This window comes from Arachis hypogaea, chromosome 3, assembly GCF_003086295.3.
Source record: "Arachis hypogaea cultivar Tifrunner chromosome 3, arahy.Tifrunner.gnm2.J5K5, whole genome shotgun sequence".
In the NCBI taxonomy this organism is placed as follows: Eukaryota; Viridiplantae; Streptophyta; class Magnoliopsida; order Fabales; family Fabaceae; genus Arachis; species Arachis hypogaea.
Window position 1 is genome coordinate 5,369,682 of NC_092038.1, and position 25,506 is coordinate 5,395,187.

The 25,506-nt window shown below is 34.0% G+C and overlaps 2 protein-coding genes across 3 annotated transcripts; one reads left to right on the forward strand and one right to left on the reverse strand.

Moving 5' to 3' along the window:
• Positions 1–1,569: 1,569 nt before the first annotated feature.
• On the reverse strand, positions 1,570–6,239 carry LOC112789030 (transcription initiation factor TFIID subunit 15). 2 transcript variants are annotated; one of them, XM_025830744.3, is made up of 8 exons: positions 5,840–6,239; positions 5,443–5,612; positions 4,730–5,085; positions 4,424–4,615; positions 3,241–3,324; positions 2,856–2,934; positions 2,650–2,776; positions 1,570–2,090 (listed from the first exon to the last, which is right to left on the reverse strand). In XM_025830744.3, exons 2-8 carry the CDS (start codon positions 5,560–5,562, stop codon positions 1,879–1,881), a joined length of 1,170 nt encoding a protein of 389 aa, XP_025686529.1. In that variant the 5' UTR covers positions 5,563–5,612; positions 5,840–6,239; the 3' UTR covers positions 1,570–1,878. The 2 variants fall into 2 exon arrangements, with proteins under 2 accessions (XP_025686529.1, XP_025686530.1); XM_025830745.3 differs by having other exon boundaries at positions 1,570–2,177.
• A 12,792-nt stretch (positions 6,240–19,031) lies between these two features.
• On the forward strand, positions 19,032–25,493 carry LOC112789031 (uncharacterized). The gene is made up of 12 exons (XM_025830746.3): positions 19,032–20,087; positions 20,587–20,703; positions 20,847–21,039; positions 21,255–21,421; positions 21,528–21,699; positions 21,982–22,043; positions 22,560–22,641; positions 23,458–23,515; positions 23,621–23,745; positions 24,291–24,374; positions 24,466–24,536; positions 24,956–25,493. The coding sequence occupies exons 1-12, from the start codon at positions 19,495–19,497 to the stop codon at positions 25,083–25,085; spliced, it is 1,854 nt and encodes a 617-aa protein (XP_025686531.1). The 5' UTR covers positions 19,032–19,494; the 3' UTR covers positions 25,086–25,493.
• The last annotated feature ends 13 nt before the right edge of the window (positions 25,494–25,506 follow it).

The following is a 25,506-nucleotide window of genomic DNA, read 5'->3' on the forward strand; positions in this document are numbered from 1 at the left end:
CTATTAATCAATATAAGTACTTATTGTAACTATGACTTGAACAGTATTAAAACAGATACAAATAAACACAAGAAGCAATAATAAAATTTTGGTTTTAGTTAACATGTACTCTAATGATACAAGTTAACATTATTAATTAAAAAAAATTATTATAAAATATGTATAATAAAAAATATAATTAAAATTACTGTATAAAAAATGTTGAGAATTTTAAATTTATAAAAAAATAAGAAAAAACTGATGAAGGGACTAATTTAGTGCACGACATTTAATTTCAGGGACTAGAATGAATCATTTGATGCAAAGTAAGGGACCAATTTGGGGCACATGTAACGATGACATAATGGATGACACGTAGACAAATAGCATTGCGACACGTGGCATAATACAACACGTGGCAAAATAGTATTGTGATACGTGACATATCCATCCATGTCAGCATGTCACGTGTCGTTGACCGACACATCATCGTACTGTTACACGTGGCCAAACCATGAGGCGACACGTGTCACCAAAAGTCCACGTCATCAAGCCACGTCAGCACATCGTTAACGGAAAACAGGTCAGAGACTACTATGGTGCAATTTTTTCAATCTCATAGACGCAATTGGTGCAATTGAAATCTTAGGGACGATTTTGGTGCACGACATCAATCTCGGAGACCACTATGAGAATTTACTCACTCAAACTTGCTACTTCACCGGGTCTAGGTCTACTATATATATATATCGTTTAGATATTATTTTTTAAGTATAATTTTATGGATTTAATTGTGATGCATGGTCAGTAATTTTACAAGTACATTTAATTATGTAATGTCACATCAGTAAAAATAACTATTTTTTATATTAATCGCATAAATGATCATCTAAATCCAATTATGTAACGTCACATTAATAAAAATAATTATCTTTAACATTAATCGCACAATTGCGTAAAATATTTTACACTATTGGTGCATCAAAATTAAACTCTAATTTTAAAGCTATTTTATATTTATAACTTTATATACTATAGTTGTAAATATGATTATGAACGTAGTTAATATTCTAATAAACTATAAATTCCAAATTCTAAAATATATTTAACATTAATTTAAAATTATAAGTTTATAGCTTTTTATTATAATTCATGAAACAAATTTTTAGGCTTATTGTATCTTTAAACAAATCAATCTCAAATATGAAAGAATGCATATAATAAATAATAGATATAAATTTAGACCACATATTTATGCTATAAATCAAATTCGTCTTAATCTAAAACCCAATCGTTTCCGCCACTATATGCAGAATAAAAATGTTATATGCTATATATATATACTAAAAATCAGCCACCAAATTAATTATTATATATTTATGTATAAATATATTATATTTCAATATATATTTTATACATATAACCAATTTCATAACTAATTTTTAGTGTTCCTTAACATAGTTGCATGGAGAAACACTAACCATTAAATGAGAGAGAGGAAAAAAGACGAACATTCTCAAACAGAAATTTTGTCCTTGCAAATAACAACCAATCTCAAAAAACAAAAAAAAAAAAACAAAAAATCAAAGATTCTACAAATGCTAAATGCCAAGTAAAATGGGCGTTAATGACCCTCAAAATTCAAGCAAGCCGAAGGCGAACATTCTCAGACAGAAATGTTGTCCTTGCAAGTAACAACTAACAACTAATCACATAAAAAATATATCGAAGTTTCTACAAAAGCTACATGCCAAGTAAAATGGGCGTTCATCAGATGAAATGATGTAAATCCCCACATGAAAGGATATGATTCAAAGCAATTGGAATCCTTACACAAAAAGACCCAACACAGGTTCATCATAATAGCCAATCCATAAAAATGCCCTTCTACATCTAAGTTTAGTGACGATGCCTACCCCGGTCCCGGTCTCGATCGCGGCCATAATTTCTATCTCGATCATCGTAATCCCAGTCACGATCCCTTCCCCTGTCCCTCTCTCTGATCCGACTGCTTGGCCTCTCTTTTTCATTTCGATCTCTGTTCCTGCTCTCCCCATCATTACGATCTCTCACCCTGTCTCTACTTCTTTCTCTGGAATCCCTATCAATCCCTGCCATTGGTATTTACATCGTCACTTGGTTAATGCCATCCGAACCAATTCATAACTTCATTTGAACTCGTCAATGATCACCAGTCACTGTGTCATAATAACTTAGCTCTCTTTTGATGAATTAGGTATTCTAACTTGAAACTAAGAGCTCTAAATATCCTCACAGGACTTAACAATGAGAGCCAAGTTAACAAGGCAATCCTCCGTAAGTCCTTGCAATATGCTCCGAAACTAACAACAACAATAACAAAGCCTTATCCCACTAGGTGGGGTTGGCTATATGAATCAAACAACGCCATTGCGCCTTAACAACCACTTTTATTTAGTTTTATGTAGGACTTTGGAAGTAGAGTCCAACAGTTAACTGGTATATGTACAGCAAGATTACCAACAACCACTTTAAATTTAGTCCTATGCATGGTTTGAAAGGAAAATCAGATATAATGACAAACAACAGTTGACATAAAGTCTGAGAAACAAGGCTGCTAAAAAGGGAAAATGAAACTGAAATATCAAGAGGAAATATAAAAGATATGTGATCATGAATGTATATGAATACCTAGGTCCTCAACCTCCCACCCAGCACGCCCTGAACCAGGAAGCACTCTTGCAGCTTCAGCCTGCTGTGTTTTAGCACGGAATTTCTTCTTAAGATTTCCAAATTCATCATACAACTCCCCATCATCCTGACATTAAACAAGCAGGATCATAAAAACCAGGGTAACATCCATAACTTGTATGAATCTAACTTTTAATCAATCTTACTTCAGCCTCCCGCCTACGACGTCTAGTTTCCTCAATTTCTTCTTCATCCAGCTCTTTGTAACCTCCACCTCGCCCTCCTCTGTTAGGTTAGAGAAAACAATCCATAAGTTAGCATAGTCATTCTGACAGCTTCATAATAAATGAAGTGAAACGAGATGAACGGTAAGGTGGACATTTAATGCGACATCATAATTAAAATGACGGGAAGAAGTATGATATGGCAAATATGATATTTTGAAATTTCTAATCAAAATAAACAGGACTAACAAAGAAAAAACTGAATCAATAACTGAAACTTCGTTTTCCTATAAATTGTCAGTGCAAACTAATCACACAGTCTTATATCTCCTATCACCAGAGAAAGAGAATATATTGGACACACTACCTTACACCACCCTCATTGTGGCCAGGCTTATTTGTATTGCAAATATTGCATTTAGTCCGCTTCGCCCAATTGATGTTACCACACCTAAAGGAAAAAGAGCACAAGAAACAGAAATCATTACACTGAATTAATATTTGAAAAAAGAACTACAGGGACACGTTTGTGTCCAAGTTTGAGTGTTAGGAATAACTACCACAGGCAATGTGTAAAAATAACAAAATACATGTGAATGAATAAATTTTGGGAATAACAAAGACAACAGGTGATGATAGAAATCACCACAGATCATAACCAACATGCATAACCTCCGTGCCGCCAATAGTTAGCAACAATGCCACCTATATTGTAACAACTGGAATAAAAATGCAGCGAAAATGTAAAATCAACTGTCCCGTAAGGACAGATGACAATTAGAAAATAGGGCCACATAACCATAAAAAAAAGGATAACACACGAGTCAAAGGAATAATTGCTTACCTCACTGGTATTTTTTCGAATAAAACCAGAGGTCAATTTTAGTGTATCATCCTATAATCTATAGCTAAACACAAAGTTGTGACAGAACCAACTGACCTCAATTGAATTTGGAAAGGCATCCAGATTTACATTCAGTCACACAATTGTTCCTTCCTATACAAGTTACAGATAACTGGAATAGCAGGGGCTCTTTCTCATGGGATGCTAAGACTAGGTTGGGATATGACAAAACTGATATTTAAGACAAAATGCACTGCAATATGGATCCTATACATAAGGTGGCATCTAAACTTTCTCATTAAAATTGGCAAATATCATGACGCTAAACTTATCAAGTGCAAAAGCATTCACAATGAATCGGCACCAAATAAGGGAAGCAGTAACACCTGTTTCAGTCATCTTTATGCACATATACAGGTTAGATTATGTACCATACATATGAACATATATCTCACAATCATGTACCAATCTACCTGTTTAAAAAGTTTGCCTAAGCTACTTCCTAACCATTATAAGAAAACATGTAATAAATTGATGAACGTATGTAGCTAAGCAAGTAATCAGCATGTTTTGTACTTAATGAAACTCTACAAATTATTACTCCTAATAAAATTGAATTTAAAAGAGAAATTCTGAATGAAAACTGGTTATAGAGGAATTAGACAAAAAAGAAAGAGAATGTGAGAGCAATGTGTATAAATCATACATTGGACAAGGCCAGTCATTCGGCCCAAAGAGTCCCCCGGTAACTGGACGGCCAACACCCCCTGACTCTTGACCTTGACTGGCACGTCCCTTGCCACGACCACCACCCCCAGCAACACCAGCAGCACCAACTGGACGAGCACTTCCACAGCGATTGCAAGCACCACGAAAAGCAAAATTTACATTGGAGCAACTGATATGAGAAGAAAAATGGTTATTCTCTCCACACTCAATTGTTAGGAAAGAGTGAAAAACATAATGTAAAAGAGCAAGAAAGAGCTGCTCACCAATCTCATATATCACAGACCTGGTATTCGGACACAACCAATCGCCCTCTTGTTGCCAAGCCTTGCCTGAAGAATCGATTTGACCTCTACCTCTTCCACTACCCCCATTAACATCTCTAGTAGTTTCCTCTAGCCCACCAACATTACCAGCAACAGCCGGTTCTGCCACTGAATTATAGGCTTGCTCGTCTTTGTTTTTTGACTCAGCTATAAAAACTCCAATTGTACTACCATGAAAATCCTTGTTGTTAAACCATTCAACAGCAGCTACAGCGGCATGCGGATCTTCATATGTTACAGTCGCATCTCCCTTTGGTTCATTAGTCTCTTTGTCTCGATATAACCATATTTTAGGCCTCCCGGTCCGTTTATCTTTCTGCAAAACATCAGATGAAATAGGACCGATTGTTCAGAAAGAGAATATCATGCAAAGGATATAGAAGGGGGCAGAAATGCAATAAACATCAATCAATTCATCAAAAATTCCAAATTATTGTGTGATTCAGTCTTCATATTCATATATATATATATATATAAACCCCAAATAAAACCTTGCTTTGCACAGATTAAAATAACATCATTTTACATACAAATACATTAACAATATAACATCAATATTATGTATTAACAAAAGAAAAGGCAAATTTCCGTTTTTTTTTATAACAATAATAATAATGAAATCAAAACAATAAGATAGTACAAATTTTGAAGTATAGGTGCATCCAATCCATACCTTGATCAAACCAATGGTGCCAAAATACTCGGCCAACATGGTTTCGTCAGTGCCAAAAGGCAAGTTGCATACATACACAGACCCATTCGAAGGAGGAACTTTCCCTTGATGGCTTGCCATTAGGGTTTCAATTTCATGAAACAGAACCAACAGTGAACCACGACAGAGCCCTAACAAAACCACACACGCACACGCAAATTAATTAAATAAATAAATCTTGAAATAACACTAAAGAAGCTTCATCAGTTGAAAATCGCAGAGTGCACAAGTCTAAAGTATCGCAATATTGAATACATCAATTGGAAATGACGATTGAAGCTTGCGTTTTGGCCTCAGGAAAACGAAATTATTGCGGAGTAAGATTTAAAAAAAGGGCAAATGGAAATTGAGAAGTTACGCGGAACTGGATGAACGAATTGACAGAAGCAGAAAGCAATAGATCTGTGAGTTTGTGATGTCAGGGTTGTCTTCTTCTTCTTCTCCTCCTCCTCTTGCAGCCACACTACTCCTTCTCTGTTCTCCTCACTTCGCCTCAAAACTCAAATGCTAATCCTTCTTTCTTGCTTTTCTTTTCTTTTTTTTTTCTTTTCTACCCTCTTTTCTTATATTTTTTTAATTAGTAACAAGACAAATGCCCAACAATAAATTATACTCTAAAAATATTTTATAGCAAAATGAGTAAAAGAAATTTAATATGGTTGATTGATAAAAAAAATATTTTTTTCTTAATTTCCTTCCACAGTTTAGACTTTAGAGCAACTTACATTTTTCTCGCATTTACTACACATTCAAACAATATGTCATCGTCTAAATTCAACTAAATATATCAAATACCAATAAAAATTACTCTTATTAAAAAGAATATAATTACACGCGCTACATTATCGTTGTTGTCGTCATTATTTTCTTTTTCTTTGCGTTTTTTTTTCTCTTCTTTCTTCTTCTCCTTTTCCTTCTTCTTCTTCGTGTGTTTTATTTCCATCGTCATTCTTTTGCTATTGTTATTATCGTTATTATTGCAATAGAAAGTGAAGAGAAAGAATTTTAAATTATGTAAGACATCAAGTTCAAATGCACCTTAATTCACTAAAAAATAAACCAAAATTATATAATGATTCCGACACAATTAATTCAGAAGTGAACTGAAATTACATAATGATTGCAACTTAATTAACTCAGAAAGAAAGAGAAATAGAGAACAATAGTAAAGAATCTACATGTTTGAGAAGTAATGGATATTAATAATAAAACATTTTTAAGATAAACTTAAAAATTTTTACAAGTTCAATTGAGTAGAATTTAGCTACAATAGAAGAAATTTTTTTAAAAAATACCTTTTAGAGAAAAAGAGTATATTCATGATATCTTATATTAAATTTAGAATTCATATTAGAACTATTTGGGAGATTTTATTTTTTAAGGTTGTGAATGTTGATGAAATACTTTTTTTCTCTATCTTTGTAAAATATTTTAAAAAATATTTATTGTATTGATTATTTTTTATATTTTTTATTTAATTTTACTGATTTTCTAAGACTTTGTCTAAGAGTTAAACTCAAATTGAACACATAAACTTATAAATTGTGTTAAATTTGAATAAATAAAAAAAAATTGAGAAAATGAAATAAGAAGGAGAAGACGAAGAAGAAAAAGAAGATGAGAAGAGTAGAAGATGAGGAAAAATAGGAAAAAGAGTTTTGAATTGTGTAGGACAACAAATCCAAATACACCTTAATTCACTCGGAAATGAATCGAAATTATATAATAATTGCGACACAATTAACTCATAAATGAACCAAAATTACATAACAATTGCGATACAATTAACTAAAAAATGAACTGAAATTTACTATAATGATTTCGACACATAAACTCAGCTAAAAAAAAGTACATAAACAAGACTAAATCATGAACAAAAACACATTTAAAATTAATTTTGTATCAGACAATGTCATTAATACATATATATATACATATATATATATATATATTTGATATTTTATTCTCTTTTTCTTGGTTTTATTCCTCTCAAAAAAAGAGTAAATAAAAAAGAATTTTTATAAAGTGAAATAAGAAGGTAAATATGAAGAAGAAAAATATGATAATGAAGAAGAAAAAGCAGTAAAAGATGAGGAGAAAGGATTTTAAATTGTGCAGGACAACGAGACCAAATACACCTTAATAAAGAGGAGAAAGGGTTTTGAATTGTGTAGGACAACGAGTTCAAATATACCTTAATTCACTCAGAAATGAACCAAAATCACATAATGGATTATAATACAATTAACTCAGAAATGAACCGAAATTACATAATAATTATGACACAATTAACTCAGTTCGAAAATAATTACACAAACAAGATTGAATCATGAATAAAAATACATCGAAAATCAATTTTGGATTAGAAAACATTATCAACATGGCAAAAATTCAATAATAACAATAACAATAATGACGATAACAATAACGACAATATGTATAAAAAAATATGATGATAACGATGGTGATCATAATGATGATGATGATGGATGAGGAGAAGAAAAAAGAAGAAGAAGAAGAAGAAATTCAAATGAAAAAAGAAAAAAGATAAAATGTAGTATTGTTAGTAATGATAATAACGAAAGAAAAAGATAATAAAAAAAAGAATAAAAAAAAAAGAAGCCATAACAAATACGTGAATTTAAAATATTTAATTAGATTTAATTAAAATTATGACTTAAATGCATAACTTTATTATATAATTAGTGGTTAGAAAAATGGATTAAAAAAATTTAATATGGTTGAATGATAAGCGAAGTCCAAAATCCAATGGAGATTATGGGAAATTTATGCGAACAGAGGAAAAAGTAAAATTGTCGAAGATATTTTTAAATTAAAAATTTGTGTGGCAAAATGAAAGTTTTTTATTTTTGAGAAAGAAAATTTGTCGAGGTGAATTGCCTTTATAATTTTCAGTTTTTTTTTTTTAATATCAAGTCCATGTGCGAATTGGCTATTTTTTATTTTTTGTTTTTCAATTATTGATATCTATATTTTAGGTTTATGTTACATATTCATTTATATTATTCTCCATGCTATGACTGTGATGCATAAGTATCTTTGTCTTTAAGGAAATTTGACTAATGAGTAGCTAGCCTTAATTTCCTTTATTCTTCTATTAATTATCCCTCATGATCACCTTTTTGTTTATTAGTATGTAACAGTTAGAAATTCGGAATCTATTTTATTTAAAAAAAAATTTCATTAAAATAAGTATTTGAGTAAACATCTAATTCGATTTTTGTTTATTTTTATGAAGAATAAAATAATTTTTATAAAAAAAATAAACACTTTAGGTTTCAATCTTCTTATTTTGGAATAATACAATTTTTTGTTAAAAAAATTATTAAATAATAATAATTAGTTTTGTGAGAATTTTATTTGTATTTTGTAGAAGTTTTAAACTCTTATAAAAAAAATTTTAACAATATAACTAATTATGACCGCTACTACCACTACCTTTTTTATATTCAATATTATTACTTATACTTCTATTATTTCTATTGTGTAACTATATTTTATTATTATCTCTTCTACTATTATCATCACCATTAATATTTTCTTCTTTCATTTTCTATTCGATATTATTTTTTCTTTTAAAAAATATTCGTATTACAATTACTTTTTTTTAGATATTATTTCCATCGTCTTTCTCCACCTTAACCATTATAGATGAAGGAATTTTTCAAAAACAAACTTAATAATAGTTTGTAGAATTTTAAAACTCGCATAAAATAAATTTTTTTATTTAACAAATTTTTTGACAGAAAAATCGTATTGTTCCAAAATAAAAAGATTAAAAGTCAAAGTGTCTTTTTTGTGTGGATAAAAATCGTTTTGTTTTTCATGAAAATGGACCAAAAACAGAATTTGGGTGTTTAAATATATTTTTTTTTTCAAAATAAAGTTAATTGCCTTACTTGATAGAAGTGATACATAGTCATATGGGGACAAATAAAATAGCAATGAGATTCTCCAAAATAAAGCCATACATGGTTAAAACAGACTAAATCTTCAAAATGATCCCTGAGATTCAGAGCTTTCACCATTTTAGTCCCTCAAATAGACTCTTTCTAGTACAAGCAAACTAAGTACTGAATTGGTTCTGACTTGCCATGCCAAATACATGGCTAAACAACGTCGTTTTATTTTGACACTTAAACATGACGAAGAGGAATAAGAGTTTATATGATGTGCAATTCATTTTATTTATATTCAATCTCCAAAACGACCATGTTTTTGTCTTATTTAAGATTTAAAACGAAAAGACGCTATTTAGCCATGTGTCTAGCGTAATAAGTCAGAGCTACTGAGCTCAGCATTCTGTTTGTTGACTCAAATCGAAAAGGGTTCAGAGACTAATATAGTGCCTAGAGTTGGATCTCAGAGATCAGTATAGTGAATTTTGAATCTAAAGAACTAAAATAATAAAAGTCGTGAATCTCAGGAATCACTATAAAAATTTAATCAACTAAAATATAAATTAAAAATTAAAAAAAAATGAGAAACTCTAGAACGCTACAGAACTTAATTTTGGTTAATTTCCCCCCAAGAACTTTGTAGGTAAGATCAGAATTTGTTGGGCAGAAGTCTTTTCACCTTCAAACACTTTATTATTTTGTGTTATCCACAATCACCAATTGAGAGCAGCAAAGAAATTGAGGGTATCGTTCCAAACTCTCTCCACTCCAACGTCTAATAGAACCCGGAGCCACCACGCCGCAAAAGTTGGTTCTCCTTGTAGTGAAGGTGTTGTAAGAATCGCGAATTAATCAACCGATTAATTAACGTAAAATATAATAATTTAATTATTCGGAATATGTTCAAAATTTTAGAATATTAATTAGAAAATTTAAATATGATATTTGGACTTAGTAGATTTTTTTGAGTTGAAAAATGTAATTTTTTTTCGGAAAATTGCGTAAAAATGCGTACCGGTAAATTAACCGACAGTGCCGGCTTAAGTCTGTCCGGTACTGTGCGAGAATAATTAAAAACAGTAGAAAACCATAGAAGGATATTTAGAATAGAAAATCGGACACTAATTTTAAAGGTTTGGCCCAAAGTTAGGTCAAACGGGCTAAAAACGCTAACAGATTAGACTGGACCTAAGTTGGGCCCAAACCCAACATATAAATACACTCACATGAACCCTGACACAACCCATAACCTTATTAAACACCAAACTTGCAGTTACATTGAGAGGAGAGGGAGAAGAGAGTTAAAACACTATTCACATACAACTTCTGGCGACCATAACTTGAACTACAGAGCTCTTATTTGTGTGCCGTCAGTTGCTACGCGAAGCTCTCGCCGATCCCATTAGTTTCATCTAACCAAAGAGGTATGAATCTCGAAAATTCCTGCCCAGTTTTCTGCTCTAAGAAATTTGAATTTTTGGGTTTGGGTTTTAAATGATCTTTGTAATTTTGGGTGTTTGGGTACACTCTAACATTTGATTACTATTTGGTTTTGACCCAATCCATATTTGGTAAGGTGAGCATATTTGATCTCTTGTGATTTTGTGTATATATGAAATTCTAGGTTTGATTGATGGAATTTGTGTAATTTCTAACTTGAATTGGTCTTATGTGGAGTATATTGGTGACTTAAATTGCTTGAAAGTGGACTTGGTGACTTGATTGAGTTTGAGGGAGCTTGTGGAAGCTTGGTGGAGATCAATTTGGTGATCTATTGCATATTAGGAATCAACCAAGGTATGATTTCGGTTTTCTCTATATAATATGTAATATCTCTGGACACTTAGGCTAATGATCCATAGGAAAGATTTGGACTGAATTGATTGTTGGATTTGAGAATGCATGATGGTGTTGTTAAATTGATAATGTGTGATGATGTTAATGATTGTGATAATTTTGATGTGTTGAGATGAAAATTATGACGAGGTATGATAAATGAACTTATTTCTAGTGGGATTTGGTGCAAGTCGTTATTATTGATTATTAAGATGCAAATCACGGAATTGTTGAGTTATAAAGGTGGAATTCATTGATAGAGGTGTTGAATTGATCGAAATGTGATGGAAGGGTAAATTATAATATTTAGTAGTGTTTTATGGTGAGATGGACTAGGCTTTGATTTGATTTGGTTGTAAATTTTGAAGTTTTGAGCACTTGGTGAATTTTGATAAAAATAGATTTTTAGTGAACTTTGACGGATCATATATTGAGGTACAGTTTTCGAAATTGAATGATTTTTATATCAAATGAAAGATAATTTAACAAGTTTTAAAATGGTTTAAATTTTGTGGAAATCTGAATTTTGTAGAAAAAGATATGATCGTTGAAAGTTTGGTGTTGAAATCTGAATTCTGTGAATGTTGCAGAATTTGTGATTTCTGGTTTGTGTGCGCATGCATAGCCTTGTACGCACGTACATCCTGTGTATTTTTGAAAGTGTGCGGACGCACATTCATGTGCGCACGCACACACAGGGCAAGGCTTGTTGTTGAGAGCGCTAGCACGCCCTATGTGTGCACACAACCAACGAAAATTTACAAGCTATGCGCACGCACACGTTGGAAGATGCACTCTGTTGAGGGCGTTCGCACGCCTTGTGCGGATGAATATAGTAGGAATTTTTACTTCTTGTGCGTACATACACATATATGCGTACGCACACGTCTTGAAAATTCTTCTGGGCGTGCGCCCTTTGCGTATGCACACTGCCCTGTTTTTCAATAAAAACATTGTTTTCAACTGTTTTACCTTTTAGACAAACTTGTAAACTTCCGTGACACTTATATAAGACTCCTTGGTTTATTTTCGGGTATTATAACATAGGAAATGTCCTAGGAGATTTAAGTTGGTATTACTGTGAAAGGTTAGAGAATGGAGACTTAGGTTTCTGGTGTACTGATGATTGGTTTGGTGGAGTGAGAAGGGAGAATAGTATATGGATTGAGAGACTAATGAACTAATGCGTTCGGAATGGAAATTATTGTAGGACCTCAGGCGCTACCAGCTCGACTAAAACCAATTGGTGTTAGAAGAAGCGCATACCCTAGCCTTATAGTACATTCAGCAACACAAGCGCCCACGACATTCGATTGTGACTTGGCCCACATAGCCTCCGCCACGGGACAATTGATGCACACATGGCCAACAATCTCCCCCTCAGCAATTGCTCCCGCTGGGAATCGAACTCGTGACCTTGGCTCTGATACCACTTGTAGGACCTCAGGCGCTACCAGCTCGACTAAAACCAATTGGTGTTAGAAGAAGCGCATACCCTAGCCTTATAGTACATTCAGCAACACAAGCGCCCACGACATTCGATTGTGACTTGGCCCACATAGCCTCCGCCACGGGACAATTGATGCACACATGGCCAACAATTATGAATTGGCAGTGGTTGAGAGGAGTTTGGGACTCGGAATAGAGTGATGGATCCATGATATATTGAAAACTAATTTCTGAAAACTATTGAATCACTGTTTTATACTGAGATTGTTAAGACGCTATGCGCCCAGCAGGGACGGTTTGGTTGGATCCCGCCTGTTGAGGTAGCAGCGACAGCGTAAGGGCGGTGGTTCGTCCTGCTTACGTTGAGATATGAGGTCCGTGGCAACAGTATCCCGCTCACGTCCCTTCGGATCACTAGAGTGTACAGGCACAAAATCCTGGACGGTGTTGCAAGCACTATATCTCGGGGGTTCCCATTATGATTTGGAAAGGCGACATCTCCATGGAGATGTGTCGGGTTGGCAGTTGAACCAACAATGTGATATCACAGTCTATAGGACAGACATTCATCATGTGCATCTTTTATCTGCTTGCTTGCTTTGCCGACTTGAATTGTATGCCTGATTGTATAACATGCCTGATTGCCTATTTGAATTACTTGACATATATGCATATACTTGTGTTTTACTTGCATTGTAATTAATTGTGCTTTTCTACTAGAATTGAGGAGGCTCGATAGGTGGTGGGGATGGGATCGCATGGCGGTTAGGCTGGTGAAAGCTGTGGGACAGTGGTGAGCTGATAGTTAGAAATCCCTTAGGATAGTTTACCCTATTTAATAAATGTTAAGTTCTAAAGTTATAGTTTTAATTTTAGTTATGCTTTAAGCTTGAATCTTGTATTGATATGAAGCTCTAAGATTGCCACTGGCGTTCCGGGGTCTTATATCTTACATTACTGGGCACTGTTACCATATTGAGAACCTCCGATTCTCATACCATATTCTGTTATTTTTCAGATGCAGGTCGCAACTCACCTCGGTGAGTTGCTTGATAGTGACAGAGCGGAAGACCTTTATCATGTTTCGGAATCTCTTGATTTATTTTTATTAGTACTCTCACTTTTGTATTTTATTTTGCCTTAGAGGCTTATTTTATGAGAGATATTCTGTATAAGCTGTTTTATTTTCAACACTCTGTATGTTAGTAGTTAACTAGTCGACCTAAACTCTGCGGGCTGTGTCTAGTATCTTATGATTATTATACTCTTATATTTCGTTATCTTTTACCTTTATCTTGTGCCTTAAGTTTGTAGTTTCGTGTGAACGTTCGTGCTTTGGAATTCTGTATTTAAGCTTATTTTCTTCATCGGGTTTCTAGAATTATTATTCCTCATATATATATTTATGTATAAGCCTTAGAATTGTCGTGGCATCTGATTAATCTTTGCTTTACGACATGAGGTAAGGCTTAGGGTAATTAGGGTGTTACAGGTGTCAATTTCGAATCAACTTCATTTCAAGTTTTCTGAGTAGGGTCGCACCACTGAAAGTAATGGGTGATGGTTTCCAGCGCTGTTTTGCACCTGAGACACAACAACGGCATTGAATGGAACAGTTGATAAATGAGACTAAGAAAATCTAATATTTCATGCACAGATCTCCATAGAAATATTTTAATTTTTGTTAACAACTTTAGTCCCTAATTTTTCCTCCAAATCATAGAGTTTTGCATAATTGCAGAGAGTTGTTCAATCGACTCGTGTGTGAAGCTATATGCTACTAGATAACCAGATGCTACATCATACATCTTTTTCGAGTTCAAAGCCCAGCTCACAGAGTCATTCCCATCGTCATTCAATGGAGAGGATTCAGGAGCTTATTCCAAGGAAAAAATCTGATTCCAAAATCTCTCTGTTCCATCTTCTATCTGAGATTAGTAGATCTTTCACTCTATTGATTCCTGCAAAACTGTTATTGCTAGGTTGAGACTTTTGCTGAGTACCCTCTACTTGGAAGGTTTGCTGTGAGAGACATGCGTCAAACTGTTGCTGTTGGTGTCATCAAGAGCGTTGAGAAGAAGGATGCTTCTGCTAAGATCACTAAATCTGCTGCCAAGAAAGCTGCCAAATGAACCGTGCGGGTTCACCATGCTTTTACATCTATCATTATAAATAAATGTTTCGTGTTTAGTGTTTGGTGTCGTAGGTTATTGCTACCTCTGTACAGTACTCAGTCTCATAATTGGGTGTTTGATAGACGGTGGCGATGCCAACATTTGATTTCTTGTTCGTCTTTAGTTTTAAACTTCGATAATTTGGTTTTCTAGTTAAATTTTTTGTTTGGTTTATAAATCTATCTTTTTATTATTTTTATTTTATCTCTCATCTTTATTGTTATCACAGGTTAAGGTAAAAGAGTAGTTCTATAATTAGTTTTTGATAAATTCTTCTACTATATGCATAAAATTGTTAGGATTTCAACAAGTTAAACAGTAAAGTTGATCTCTGACATTAATCATTTACTTTCAAATGGTAATCAAAATTCTAATTAGATTGTAAATATCTCTCATATTATAAAAACTATACCATATTAGTTCTTATTCTTTTTTCTATCGACTTATTATTCTTTCACACCGTTAGTAGGATGGAATTTATCCTTCCATGCTTAATTAGGTAACAATCAGTTGAGTTGACAATCTAAATTTTGTAAACCAGCGTGATCCTTCTCCTTTTTTATAACCTAAAATTTCAATAAACTTTTTTTTCTTTCATTGCCACATCATGTGCTTCCATTTTCAATCATCAACATATATAATTTTACGTGAGTATTTACACATGTCAAATTTTGAAAATATTTTTTTGATCCTGCTAGGGAGACAATGGATTATTTGTATAATGTGTTGAGTTATGAAATGAACATCCCCTATACTATTTAAAATAATCATCCGAGTATAAGGGATAATAAACATCTTCTCGAAAAATTAATTTAATTTTTAGGTTTACCAAGGATCAAACTCTTAACCTTTCAAATCTAGTGCTTTAATACCATGTCATGATACCACTCATCCCAAAAGCTTCAGCTGATAGGAAAATGTAACACTAATAATTATATCTCTAATACTCCATAAACCTCCATTGTATATATTGTATAAATATTTCATTTGCTCCTCGTACTTTTCCTATTTTTTTTTTCTCATGAAGTCTTGTTACGATTTAGAGTCTTTGTTATTCATGGAATAGAGTTCTGTTGTGCCTGACACTCACATCTAATCATTTTTTTTAAATTACAACAATGCTATAACGATGAAGAAAGAATAAAAAAAAAAGACAACAAAAGATAAAATTTTATTGAAATTTAGGGTTATCAAAAGAAAAAAAAATATATTGGTTTAGTCAATTTTAAATGGCAGTTCAGCTACCTGTTATTTAGTCTAATCATCTAAGTGTGTAAAGGTGAATATTATCTCACTAACTTTGCAAAGAGTAATTTGATGAAAAAAGTGATGGAAGATTAATATAATATAATTTTTTTAAATTTGAAAAACATTTATAGGTAATTAGTATCTTGAAAATCATTTTAGTGTATACAACCAATTTTAAGTGTATAGAATTTAACTTCTAATTTAGAATTTTTTTTATGAGATCATAACATATATATTAAAAGATTATATGTTTAAGCTTTGCAAATAATTACATGCATGAGTTAAATATTTTTTTAAGAAATATATTTTCGTGATATATCACATGCAAATAATTAATTATTGATTGCTAGTTAAAGAAAAAATGAGTTAACAAAACTACTCCAAGCCATACATGTAGAGGTAATGACACAATTAGCTACCAATATAATTAATGATGGCATACATTCACTAGTGGGCAGTTAAATGAGACAGGGTGCAATGTAATTGGACTAAAAAATAAAAAAAATTTAGAAAATTAATTATAATATAAGTCAATTCAATTAAGTTTTTTAATTTTTAATTTTAAAATTTAAAAAATTATGGTAATAAAGAATTATTTTTTATATAATAAATTTATTTTTAACTAATTAATTCTAATTGACTACACCCCTAATTAATTTTTCAATAAAATTAAAAAAATAAAAATACACCCTTCTCTCCTTCTTCTCTTTGTGATGTCTCTCACATCTTTGACTTAGTTTGAGCCACTTTCTTGCATCCAAATAAGATATGGACGATTATAATTAGTGGAAACATTTGACGCATTGCCAACATGGAAGATCCAATCTGCTGTGACATGGATGTAATTTTAACGTGGTGAAAAATATTTTATATAACTATTTATTAATTTATTTGGATGATAATTTATATATTTAATATTAAAAAATTATTTTTATTAATATATTGTATTAAATATTAATGCTACATAATTAAATATATAAAATTATTTTATAATAATATTAAAATTAAATTTATTTTATATTATATATCTTTTAAATTTTATTTTTCATTGTACTTAAATTTGTTATTAATATAATTTACCTACTAAATTATAATATAATATAATTATTTTTCATATTATCTTTCAATATCAACTATCTTATATTTTTCATATTATCTTATATTTTTTAATATCAACACCTGAGCTGTTGGTAAAGTTGATTGATGTAGTATCTAGCTCAAGAAGTTCGAACCGGAATACCCAAACTCTAGGTATGGTAGCTGGTTCTAGCTCGAGACCTATTGGTGCATCTTCGTCCGTGCCTGTGAATACACCTCGGGACAAGCCTATCGCCTCTCATCGTTCGCCGTTGATCTCAACTGCAGTGGTGGCGAAGAGGTTGGTATTGTGGATATGGTGCCGATTTATTTACAGTGTGGGGCACCGGCCGATATGGGTGATGCATTGCTAGATGATGATGGTGACGATGATGTGGAGCCTGACCTCATTGATGATGACAGTGGCGATGCCATTGCAGCGAGTAATCCAGTTGGGGCTGGCGGTGGTTCTAGCTCTGGAACTCAGCAGTATCCTCCACACTTTTCATCTTTGGACTTAGATGCCATGAGACAGGAGGGGGTTCTTGGGTAACCCACTGGATTTGGTGCTAGAGATACCTAGGGTATTGGAGGTCTTACAGAGTTTCAGGTTAGTCAGCAGTTTCAGGATAAAGAAGAGGTTGTGTTAAGTGTGAAGACATATAGCATCCGACGCGGGATATAGTATAAAGTGGTGGAGTCCGATTATCGCAGGTACGTTGGAAAGTGTACCAACGGGTGCACATGGTTGATTAGGCTAAGTCTCCGGTAGCGCAAGGGTATTTGGGAGGTAAAACGGTACAACGGATCTCATACTTGTCTCGCGACGTTGATCTCGAGCAATCACAAGAACGTACCTGCCATCTAGACGCATACCCTACTGTTGTCGCATACTCGAAATACATCGTTGGGGCTGCAAACAGAATGTACCAGAATATAAAAACCATTAACATCATTCACTAATAAAACATCATTCACTAACAAACCACTAACAAAACCACTGACAAAACCACTAACATCCTTCACTAACAAAACCACTAATATCATTCACTAACAAAACCACTAACAAAATCACTTGTATGGCAATCCTATCTAACTTAGCAACGGTACATAATGACTACCATTCTAACACATCAAAAGTAAAAATATAAAAGAAAATAGCTGATTCACTCCTATTTTAAAAGAACAAGTTCGCACTAACCTTTTCATTAATAACACCAGTTATATGGGTTACTCCATCCAAATGATAAAATCGGTCCGGATTATTTCCCATCGACTAAATATTCTACTCAAGTCTTTGTTGGAGTTGTACGGGAGTCATTTTCTCTGGGATTTGGTGGGGCATGAATTTAGAATAGTGGTTCGAATGAGGTTACTTCGAACTCGTTATATAGGCAAAGGTCATGTAATTCAAATGAGTAGGATTCGAATTACCAAAGGCAGCCAAAACATAGAGTTATTCGAAACAGCCTGTTTTGAATTACTATGAGCACGAAATTATGGACTAGTTCGAATGATGCTAATTCGAACTAGTATGTGTTAGTATGTGTAATTTGAATTGGGGTGATTCGAATTAGGGTGAGTTAGTGTGTGTAATTCGAATCAGTGTGATTTGAATTACTATAATGAGTGATGAGTAGATGCAGGCATAATTCAAATTATCATGATTCGAATTATTATGGTATGTGTAATTCGAGTGGCTCTAATTCGATCTATATAGAAAAGTGCTCTTGATAGAATTTTGTAACGTTTGTATCTTTAATGAAATTGTATAAAACCAGCCTCTCATTGATTTATATGCGCCGTTTACCCAAAATATTAAGAACTAAATTATCATTTTTAAAACATAAAAAATAGCAACTTAAAAATTATGGTTATAACCATAGTTTCGAACTCGAGCATAAGGACAAACATTCTCTCCTGATAAGAAAATAACGAAATAAAAAAGAGAGCGTTGAACATGAACAAAATTGTTTCTTGCTTGTGCACAGTGCGTAGTTTATGATGCTGCTTTCTCAGGGGGGGAAAAGAAAATAATAATAATAATAAAAAAAGCAGTTATAGTTCTTCAAGTTCTATAATCTAAATTCTAAACTAACAGCTCTGGCTTGGTGCATAGTCACTCACTCACTCACTCACTCTTTCACGGAGTAGTCAGCATATGAAGATGGATCACCCTTTACATTTCACGATCCATCGCAAAACTACTACAAACTGAGTGAAACTGCGACCACTCAACAAAACCCTAAAACGACGACGTTTACAAAACCAAACCCTAATTCTCAATTTCCCCGGTTTCAGAATGATTCATGGTGGTGATCATGCAACAACAGCAGCAGAACCCCTCTGCACTGGTTCCAGCGCCGCAGCCGCCGCCGCCGCAACACATCAACAACGCTCAGTCCTCAGCTTCCTCCGCCTCCGCCGCCGCTACAGCTGTCACCTCCCTTAGGTCACCCTCCTCCTCCGCCACTGCCGTTGGACACTCTCAACTATCTTCGCCTTCCTCTCTTGCTCCCGTTCCCATTCAGCAGCGGCAACCCTTGCTCTCCTCAGTGCCGCTGCCACCTGACCATGCTGTTGGAGCGGTGGTTCCCATCGCTGCAGCTCTGCCGTCCGGTGCTGGTGACCCCCCGGTGGTGTCAGTGACGTCTCCACTGGCGAGAGTCCGGCTATCGGACATTGCGCCTTACGACGGGGCACCGGCGGGGCCCTATGTTAGGGCTGTGGAAGCTTTGTCTGGGTCGCTGATGAGGCACAATGCGGCCTTGATCGAGTTGGGGAGCGAGGATTCGGCTCTGATGCGGTGCGGGTTGGAAGGTTCAAGATTGTTCTTCAGGAGCAGGGCTCAATTGGGTGATGGGAAGGGAAGCCGTGGGGTTTACATGTACAGAGCAGGAAGGTATGAACTGAATAGTGATGATTCTCTTGTTATATTGTTAGTTTGTTGCTGTCTGGAGCATATTTGTATGATAATTATTTATTTGGTATGTAGATATATGTTTGCCTTGGCCTCATGCTACTGTTATTTATAGAGAAATGATAACCAGTAGGATATATGCATCATGAAATCTCCCATGAATTGTCATTTAATGGTGACTTCTAACTCGCACACCAAGAGAAATTATTAACTTGAGAGCTAGATAGCCGGTTTCATTTACTAACTACTACTGGGATGCTGATTTCTCGAGCAAAACTAACCAAGGGAACTTTCTTGCTGTTATTGCTCTTAGAAGAATTAATCCCCCCACAAATATTTAAGTGAAATCGTGGTTGTTCAATTGTTTTTTTGTTTTGTAAAAAAAAAAAATTTGAACACGTTTGCTGCCACTCTTATTTATTTATTTTTATACGGTATCACTCTTGCTTATTTATTATAGTTCATGGGTAACTTGTATCAGGGCTTTCGAGGATTGGGATTCATCTCCACCTTGTATGGCTGATATTTTTAGGTGCATGGGAAAGGCGTCTCGATCTGCTTTGTGTGCCATTGCCAGGCATCTGCGCCTCCGAAGCGAGTAAGGATGTTTGTGAAGGACCTTTCCTTCTTAGATTTTAGTTTACTTGCTTCATATGTATATTCTTGGATCTTTTCTTTTGTTTTTTTTTTTTTTCTTCCGTTCTTTTGGGTTTGCTCACAGAAAAGAGTCACTTTGTGCAGTGTTTTTAACCATTTGCTTGATGATGCTCCCTTGCCTGCTAATGAGGTATCTTCATCAGTTCTTGTTGCCACTCACTCACATTCTTCTTTGCAAAATGGAAAAGGGGCTATTGGAGGGGGAAAGCCTACTGTCAATGGAGAAGTGGAGAAGGGATTGTTGACATTGATATCTACAGACACTCCTGGTCTTCAGGTGCGTGTGTTTCTGTTTATTTTTTATTTGACTTATATTGTAAAACTAGGGGGTAGTTTGCTGAAGGAAAAACAAGTGGCAACGGGTCCCATCCTATTCATCAAGATTGAGTCGTGTATATTTTATATTATATTGATGATTTTTCCTTATTAGCTTGATGAATTTCTATATCACCCTGGCCAGTTGAATATTAAATAGTCTGTTTTCTTCTTTAGGTATGTGACCCCAATGGTCGCTGGTATCTGGCAGACAGTGGGTCTGGGCCAGGGGATCTTTTATTGATAACTGGCAAGGCACTTAGCCATGCTACTGCAGGCTTACGTCCGGCTGCATCATATAGAGCTTCTCCTGATTATTTTCTAGGTTCTAATAGTGGAGGAAGGTACATATATATACACACTTAAAATATTTCTTTATCTTGTATTCGTGATGACTTGTGTTTTATAACAAGCTTACTTATGATGCCTTTTGGAGCTTTGTGATTGTAGGACTTCTCTTGCTTATAGACTCATGCCACAGGGAAATGCAATATTAGATTGTTCTCCAATTGCAGCAGCTGGCCATGTTATACCCCAAAGCTATGTTCCAATATCTGTTAGCCAGTTTATGGATGACCTGGCTACTGAAGAACTCATAGGTAGCAGAAGCGATAATGATGATGTAAGTTATCTCTCCTAATGTTCTCTTTGCATATGCTTTATGGCTGCTGTATCTCTAATCTATAGGTGAAAAATTACAGATTTAATATATTTGTCTAAGTTTGTTGGTGTTGTCACATCTGGTTGATCATGGAGGCATTTCCCTTGTTTCCCTGACATTTCTAACAGCTCTATCGTATTTAATTTCGTGGTTCCTCTTGTAAATATTCTGTTGCCATTTCCCTTCAAGTAAGAATTTTTCCTTTTATGTATGAGAGGAAGCTTATGCAATTTTCACTTACAGGTTGCTCAAGACAATGTGAATAAGGATCCCTCGTTACGAAGTGTTCTATCAGATCCATTATCGTAAGTTTAAATTTGACTGTTCAACTGATTTGTCCTTTTATCAAAGGAGCATGTTTTTTGTTGTTATGTGATTTGTATTAAGAGGTGACATAGATGTCAGAGTTTTCTCGAGAAAAAAGAAAAAAAAGAAATTGAAGCTGAGATAAGAATTCATTTATTAATCCACTTAGGTAAATCTATAAAACAGTCTGCTAATCCTTACCCTGAAGTGTTCATAGTGATTGCAGACATTCTTGACAATGACTCTTAGAGCATGTCATGGTCAAAACTTTTGGATCTAGATAATCTGAAATTCTTTATTTAATGTTCATTTTCCTGATTTATTGTGATCTGTTCTTAATGATATTGTAAACTGTATAAAGAAAAAATCAACAGTAGGACTTGCCAAAAAAAAAAGAGAAAAAAAAAAGAAAAGGAGGGGGGGGGGGGGCGGGGAGGATGTGTAATTCATCATTAACAAAGGTTATACTTTATTCTGATATCTCTTACACTTTTCTGTTTTGACCTATTTTTTAGTGGTGCATTCCTTGAAGATGCCATGCTTGTCTCATGTGGACACTCATTTGGTGGTCTCTTGCTGAGGAGAGTCATTGAAACAGTAAGTAAGGTTTTTCTTATATACATTTTATAAGCATGTGCTGATCATGTGTCTGCAATAAGAAATGATAGTCCATAGGGTACTAAAATGTCAGTTAGGTGGGTGGACATACTACATAGTCTGTCTTGCTAGATTTCACTCTGAGTTAACATACTGAACTTCACTTGCTGTCTGGGTGCTGGAAGTTTGGTGGCTGAAGTAAAATGAAATGTCCTACAGTTGGGATTAGATTATTTGGAGACTAAGGGGTCAAAAATACATAGACATAGATTTTATTTTTATTTATATTTATATTTTTTCGTATAACATTATGCTTTGATTTGGGGAAGGAAAGGTTGGTTTATATTACATTTGACTGGTTGTGTACAATGCTGTGAACACTATTTGATGTACTGATTATTGAAGGCTCAGTAATAGATATTTGGATTTGACATTTAAAAATTTGTGTAGCTGAAGCTCAATGGAATTGTAGAATCCCTTATAATACTTCTAGTCTATATACTATGCAGTAAATATAGAGATTACCAATGATATAGCTAAAAGGTAAAAACTTATGATGGCATCTTAAATGTTAAAATTTCTATAAAATAATATAAATTTGTTTAATATAGCTAATGCCCTGATTGTCCAACTAGAGAATCAAATTATTCCATGATTTATGTTTGCTGTGTATTTAACTTTGTACATTCTTGGTGGATTGTTATTGTGGTTGTACATTTGTTGTCTCATTTATGATACCTTTCACGTTCATTATGGAATTATAACTCTTAGATGGAGAGACAAGAATCATAATTACAGTTATTGTTTCCGTCACAGTCGAGATGTACTGTCTGCAATGCTGATGTAGAGACAAGTTCTTTGATCCCTAACCTTGGTATATTCCATTTGCTCTCTAGCTTTCTTGTTTCATCTATTTTTGCAGGCATTTGATTGTTATTGTTATTTCGTCCGATGTGATATAAGCTTGTCTCTTTTCCAGCTCTTAGAGCTGCAGCTGTTGCTGTTAAGCATGAGGATGATCGAAGGTTATTTCGCAATGCTGCTCTACGAAAGCGGCGGAAAGAAATGGGTGACCAAATCGATCCAATCAGAAGAGTGAATAGGGTATATTACTTACGTATCATGTCATTCTTGGCTTTTTAATAGAATAGCCATAGCATAAGTTTAGCTAATTTTTATGATCACTAACTTAACACTTGCCAGAAAACTTGTTTTAATTTCTTTATATCTCGACGGAGTTCACTTTTCCTTTTCATGGCAGTGTCATAATTTATCATTCTTAAGGGACATTATAGAATAGGGGTTTTCTGTTGTAAATCTCCCGAATCTTCTTTACAGGTGTGGTGAAATGGTTGTGGTGAACTTTAATTTCGTCTTTGTTAAACACCTTGGCCGTAGCCTTAAGTTGTCAAAAACAAGTTATTGCCACTGAAATGCTTGCTGGGTTTCTTAAAATTTTTGTATTTTGAATTGCCTTATATAAACCATTAAAAAAAGTGACCTCTCTTCATGGTGGATGTGTGTATTTTGAAGAGACCTAGCAGTTGGCATCCATAACTAGCAAATTTCTGACTGAATAAAATGTTCAACACTGTAAAGTATTTTGTTTCGAAGAGTGAAATTCATGGGTACTAGCACTTAATTTGCAGGAAAATGGAGATTTTACTGCTGCTGATGGACTGCAAAGGGGAGTACAATATCCATTTTCAGTAAATGAGAAGGTTATTATTAAGGTAAGAAAATTGGTTTTTATGTTTCCAATTCTTGGAATTTGTGTATTAAATGGTGCAGGCTGGTAATCCTGGTCAATCAATTTATATGCAGGGTAACAGGAGAACACCAGAAAAATTTGTTGGGAAAGAAGCTGTCATTACGTCTCAGTGTCTTAATGGCTGGTGAGTTAAATTTGTTAAATTTGCATTGAATGGTAGCTAATATATGGATGCATCGTGAATTATGAATAAGTTTACCTTCAATGTAAAAGCTGTATTATTAGATGACGATTACAAGGTGGTTTCACTGTGATTTTACAAAATTTGTGTCAATGTTAGACATTTAGGGTGCTTTTGTTTACAATAGCGGATAGGATACTATTGGTAGTAGGGTTTGCCAGTTTTTTTTTTTTTTTTTTTTTTTTTTTGTGAGTAGGGTTTGCCAGTTGATACTTGTTTTTTAATGCTTTCAAACTTTTACATGCTTAATTTGTAAAAATATTTCCCATCCCTTTTGTTGCACATTCATTCTAATACAACTATGTATGTTGAATCAGATTTGATGAAAATCTAATTTGAAGTTGAATATCCTTTTTGTACAGGTATTTGCTCAAGATTATTGAAACTGGAGAGAATGTCCGCTTGCAGTACCGTTCCCTTAGGAAGCTCTTAAACTCACCAGCTTTAGAGGACCAGTGTCCTACACAGCCAATTCAAAATAGCAGCTCCTAGAATATACCTATTCTGGGTTTTCTTTCAATTTTTGACTAAAAGAAAAATGGAAACTACTGGATCTTTATCCCTTCATAGTAAAGAATTAACTTTTCTCTCTGCCCAGGAGAGAGATAAAAGAAAAGAAATTAACTTTTTTCAGTCTTGATCTTTGATTGTAAAGAATACCGGCTCCTTACAGCGAGTATGTGATAGAGGTTTGTGTAACTTTTGAATGTATCAAGGAGAGGTTATTTGTGTAGATGGTAATGCTAGGTCATGTCATATTTATTGTAAAGAACGCAGGCAAAGATGGATTATTACATAGCATGTAAATTGTAGTTGGCAATTACTGAAATGGATTAGAGTTTGTTGCTTTCATAGTTATTATTATGAATTATTACATCCCTACAGGGAAGTTTCATCCTACTCATGTTTTCTT

Coding starts and splice junctions, on each gene's coding strand:
- LOC112789030 (XM_025830744.3), bottom strand. CDS start 5,562: ATGGCAAGCCATCAAGGGAAAGTTCCTCCTTCGAATGGGTCTGTGTAT. Junction 5,086..5,442: donor GCACCATTGGTTTGATCAAG/GTATGGATTGGA, acceptor GATGTTTTGCAG/AAAGATAAACGGACCGGGAG. Junction 4,616..4,729: donor TGGTTGTGTCCGAATACCAG/GTCTGTGATATA, acceptor TTCTCATATCAG/TTGCTCCAATGTAAATTTTG.
- LOC112789031 (XM_025830746.3), top strand. CDS start 19,495: ATGGTGGTGATCATGCAACAACAGCAGCAGAACCCCTCTGCACTGGTT. Junction 23,746..24,290: donor CAATCAGAAGAGTGAATAGG/GTATATTACTTA, acceptor CTTAATTTGCAG/GAAAATGGAGATTTTACTGC. Junction 24,537..24,955: donor TCTCAGTGTCTTAATGGCTG/GTGAGTTAAATT, acceptor CTTTTTGTACAG/GTATTTGCTCAAGATTATTG.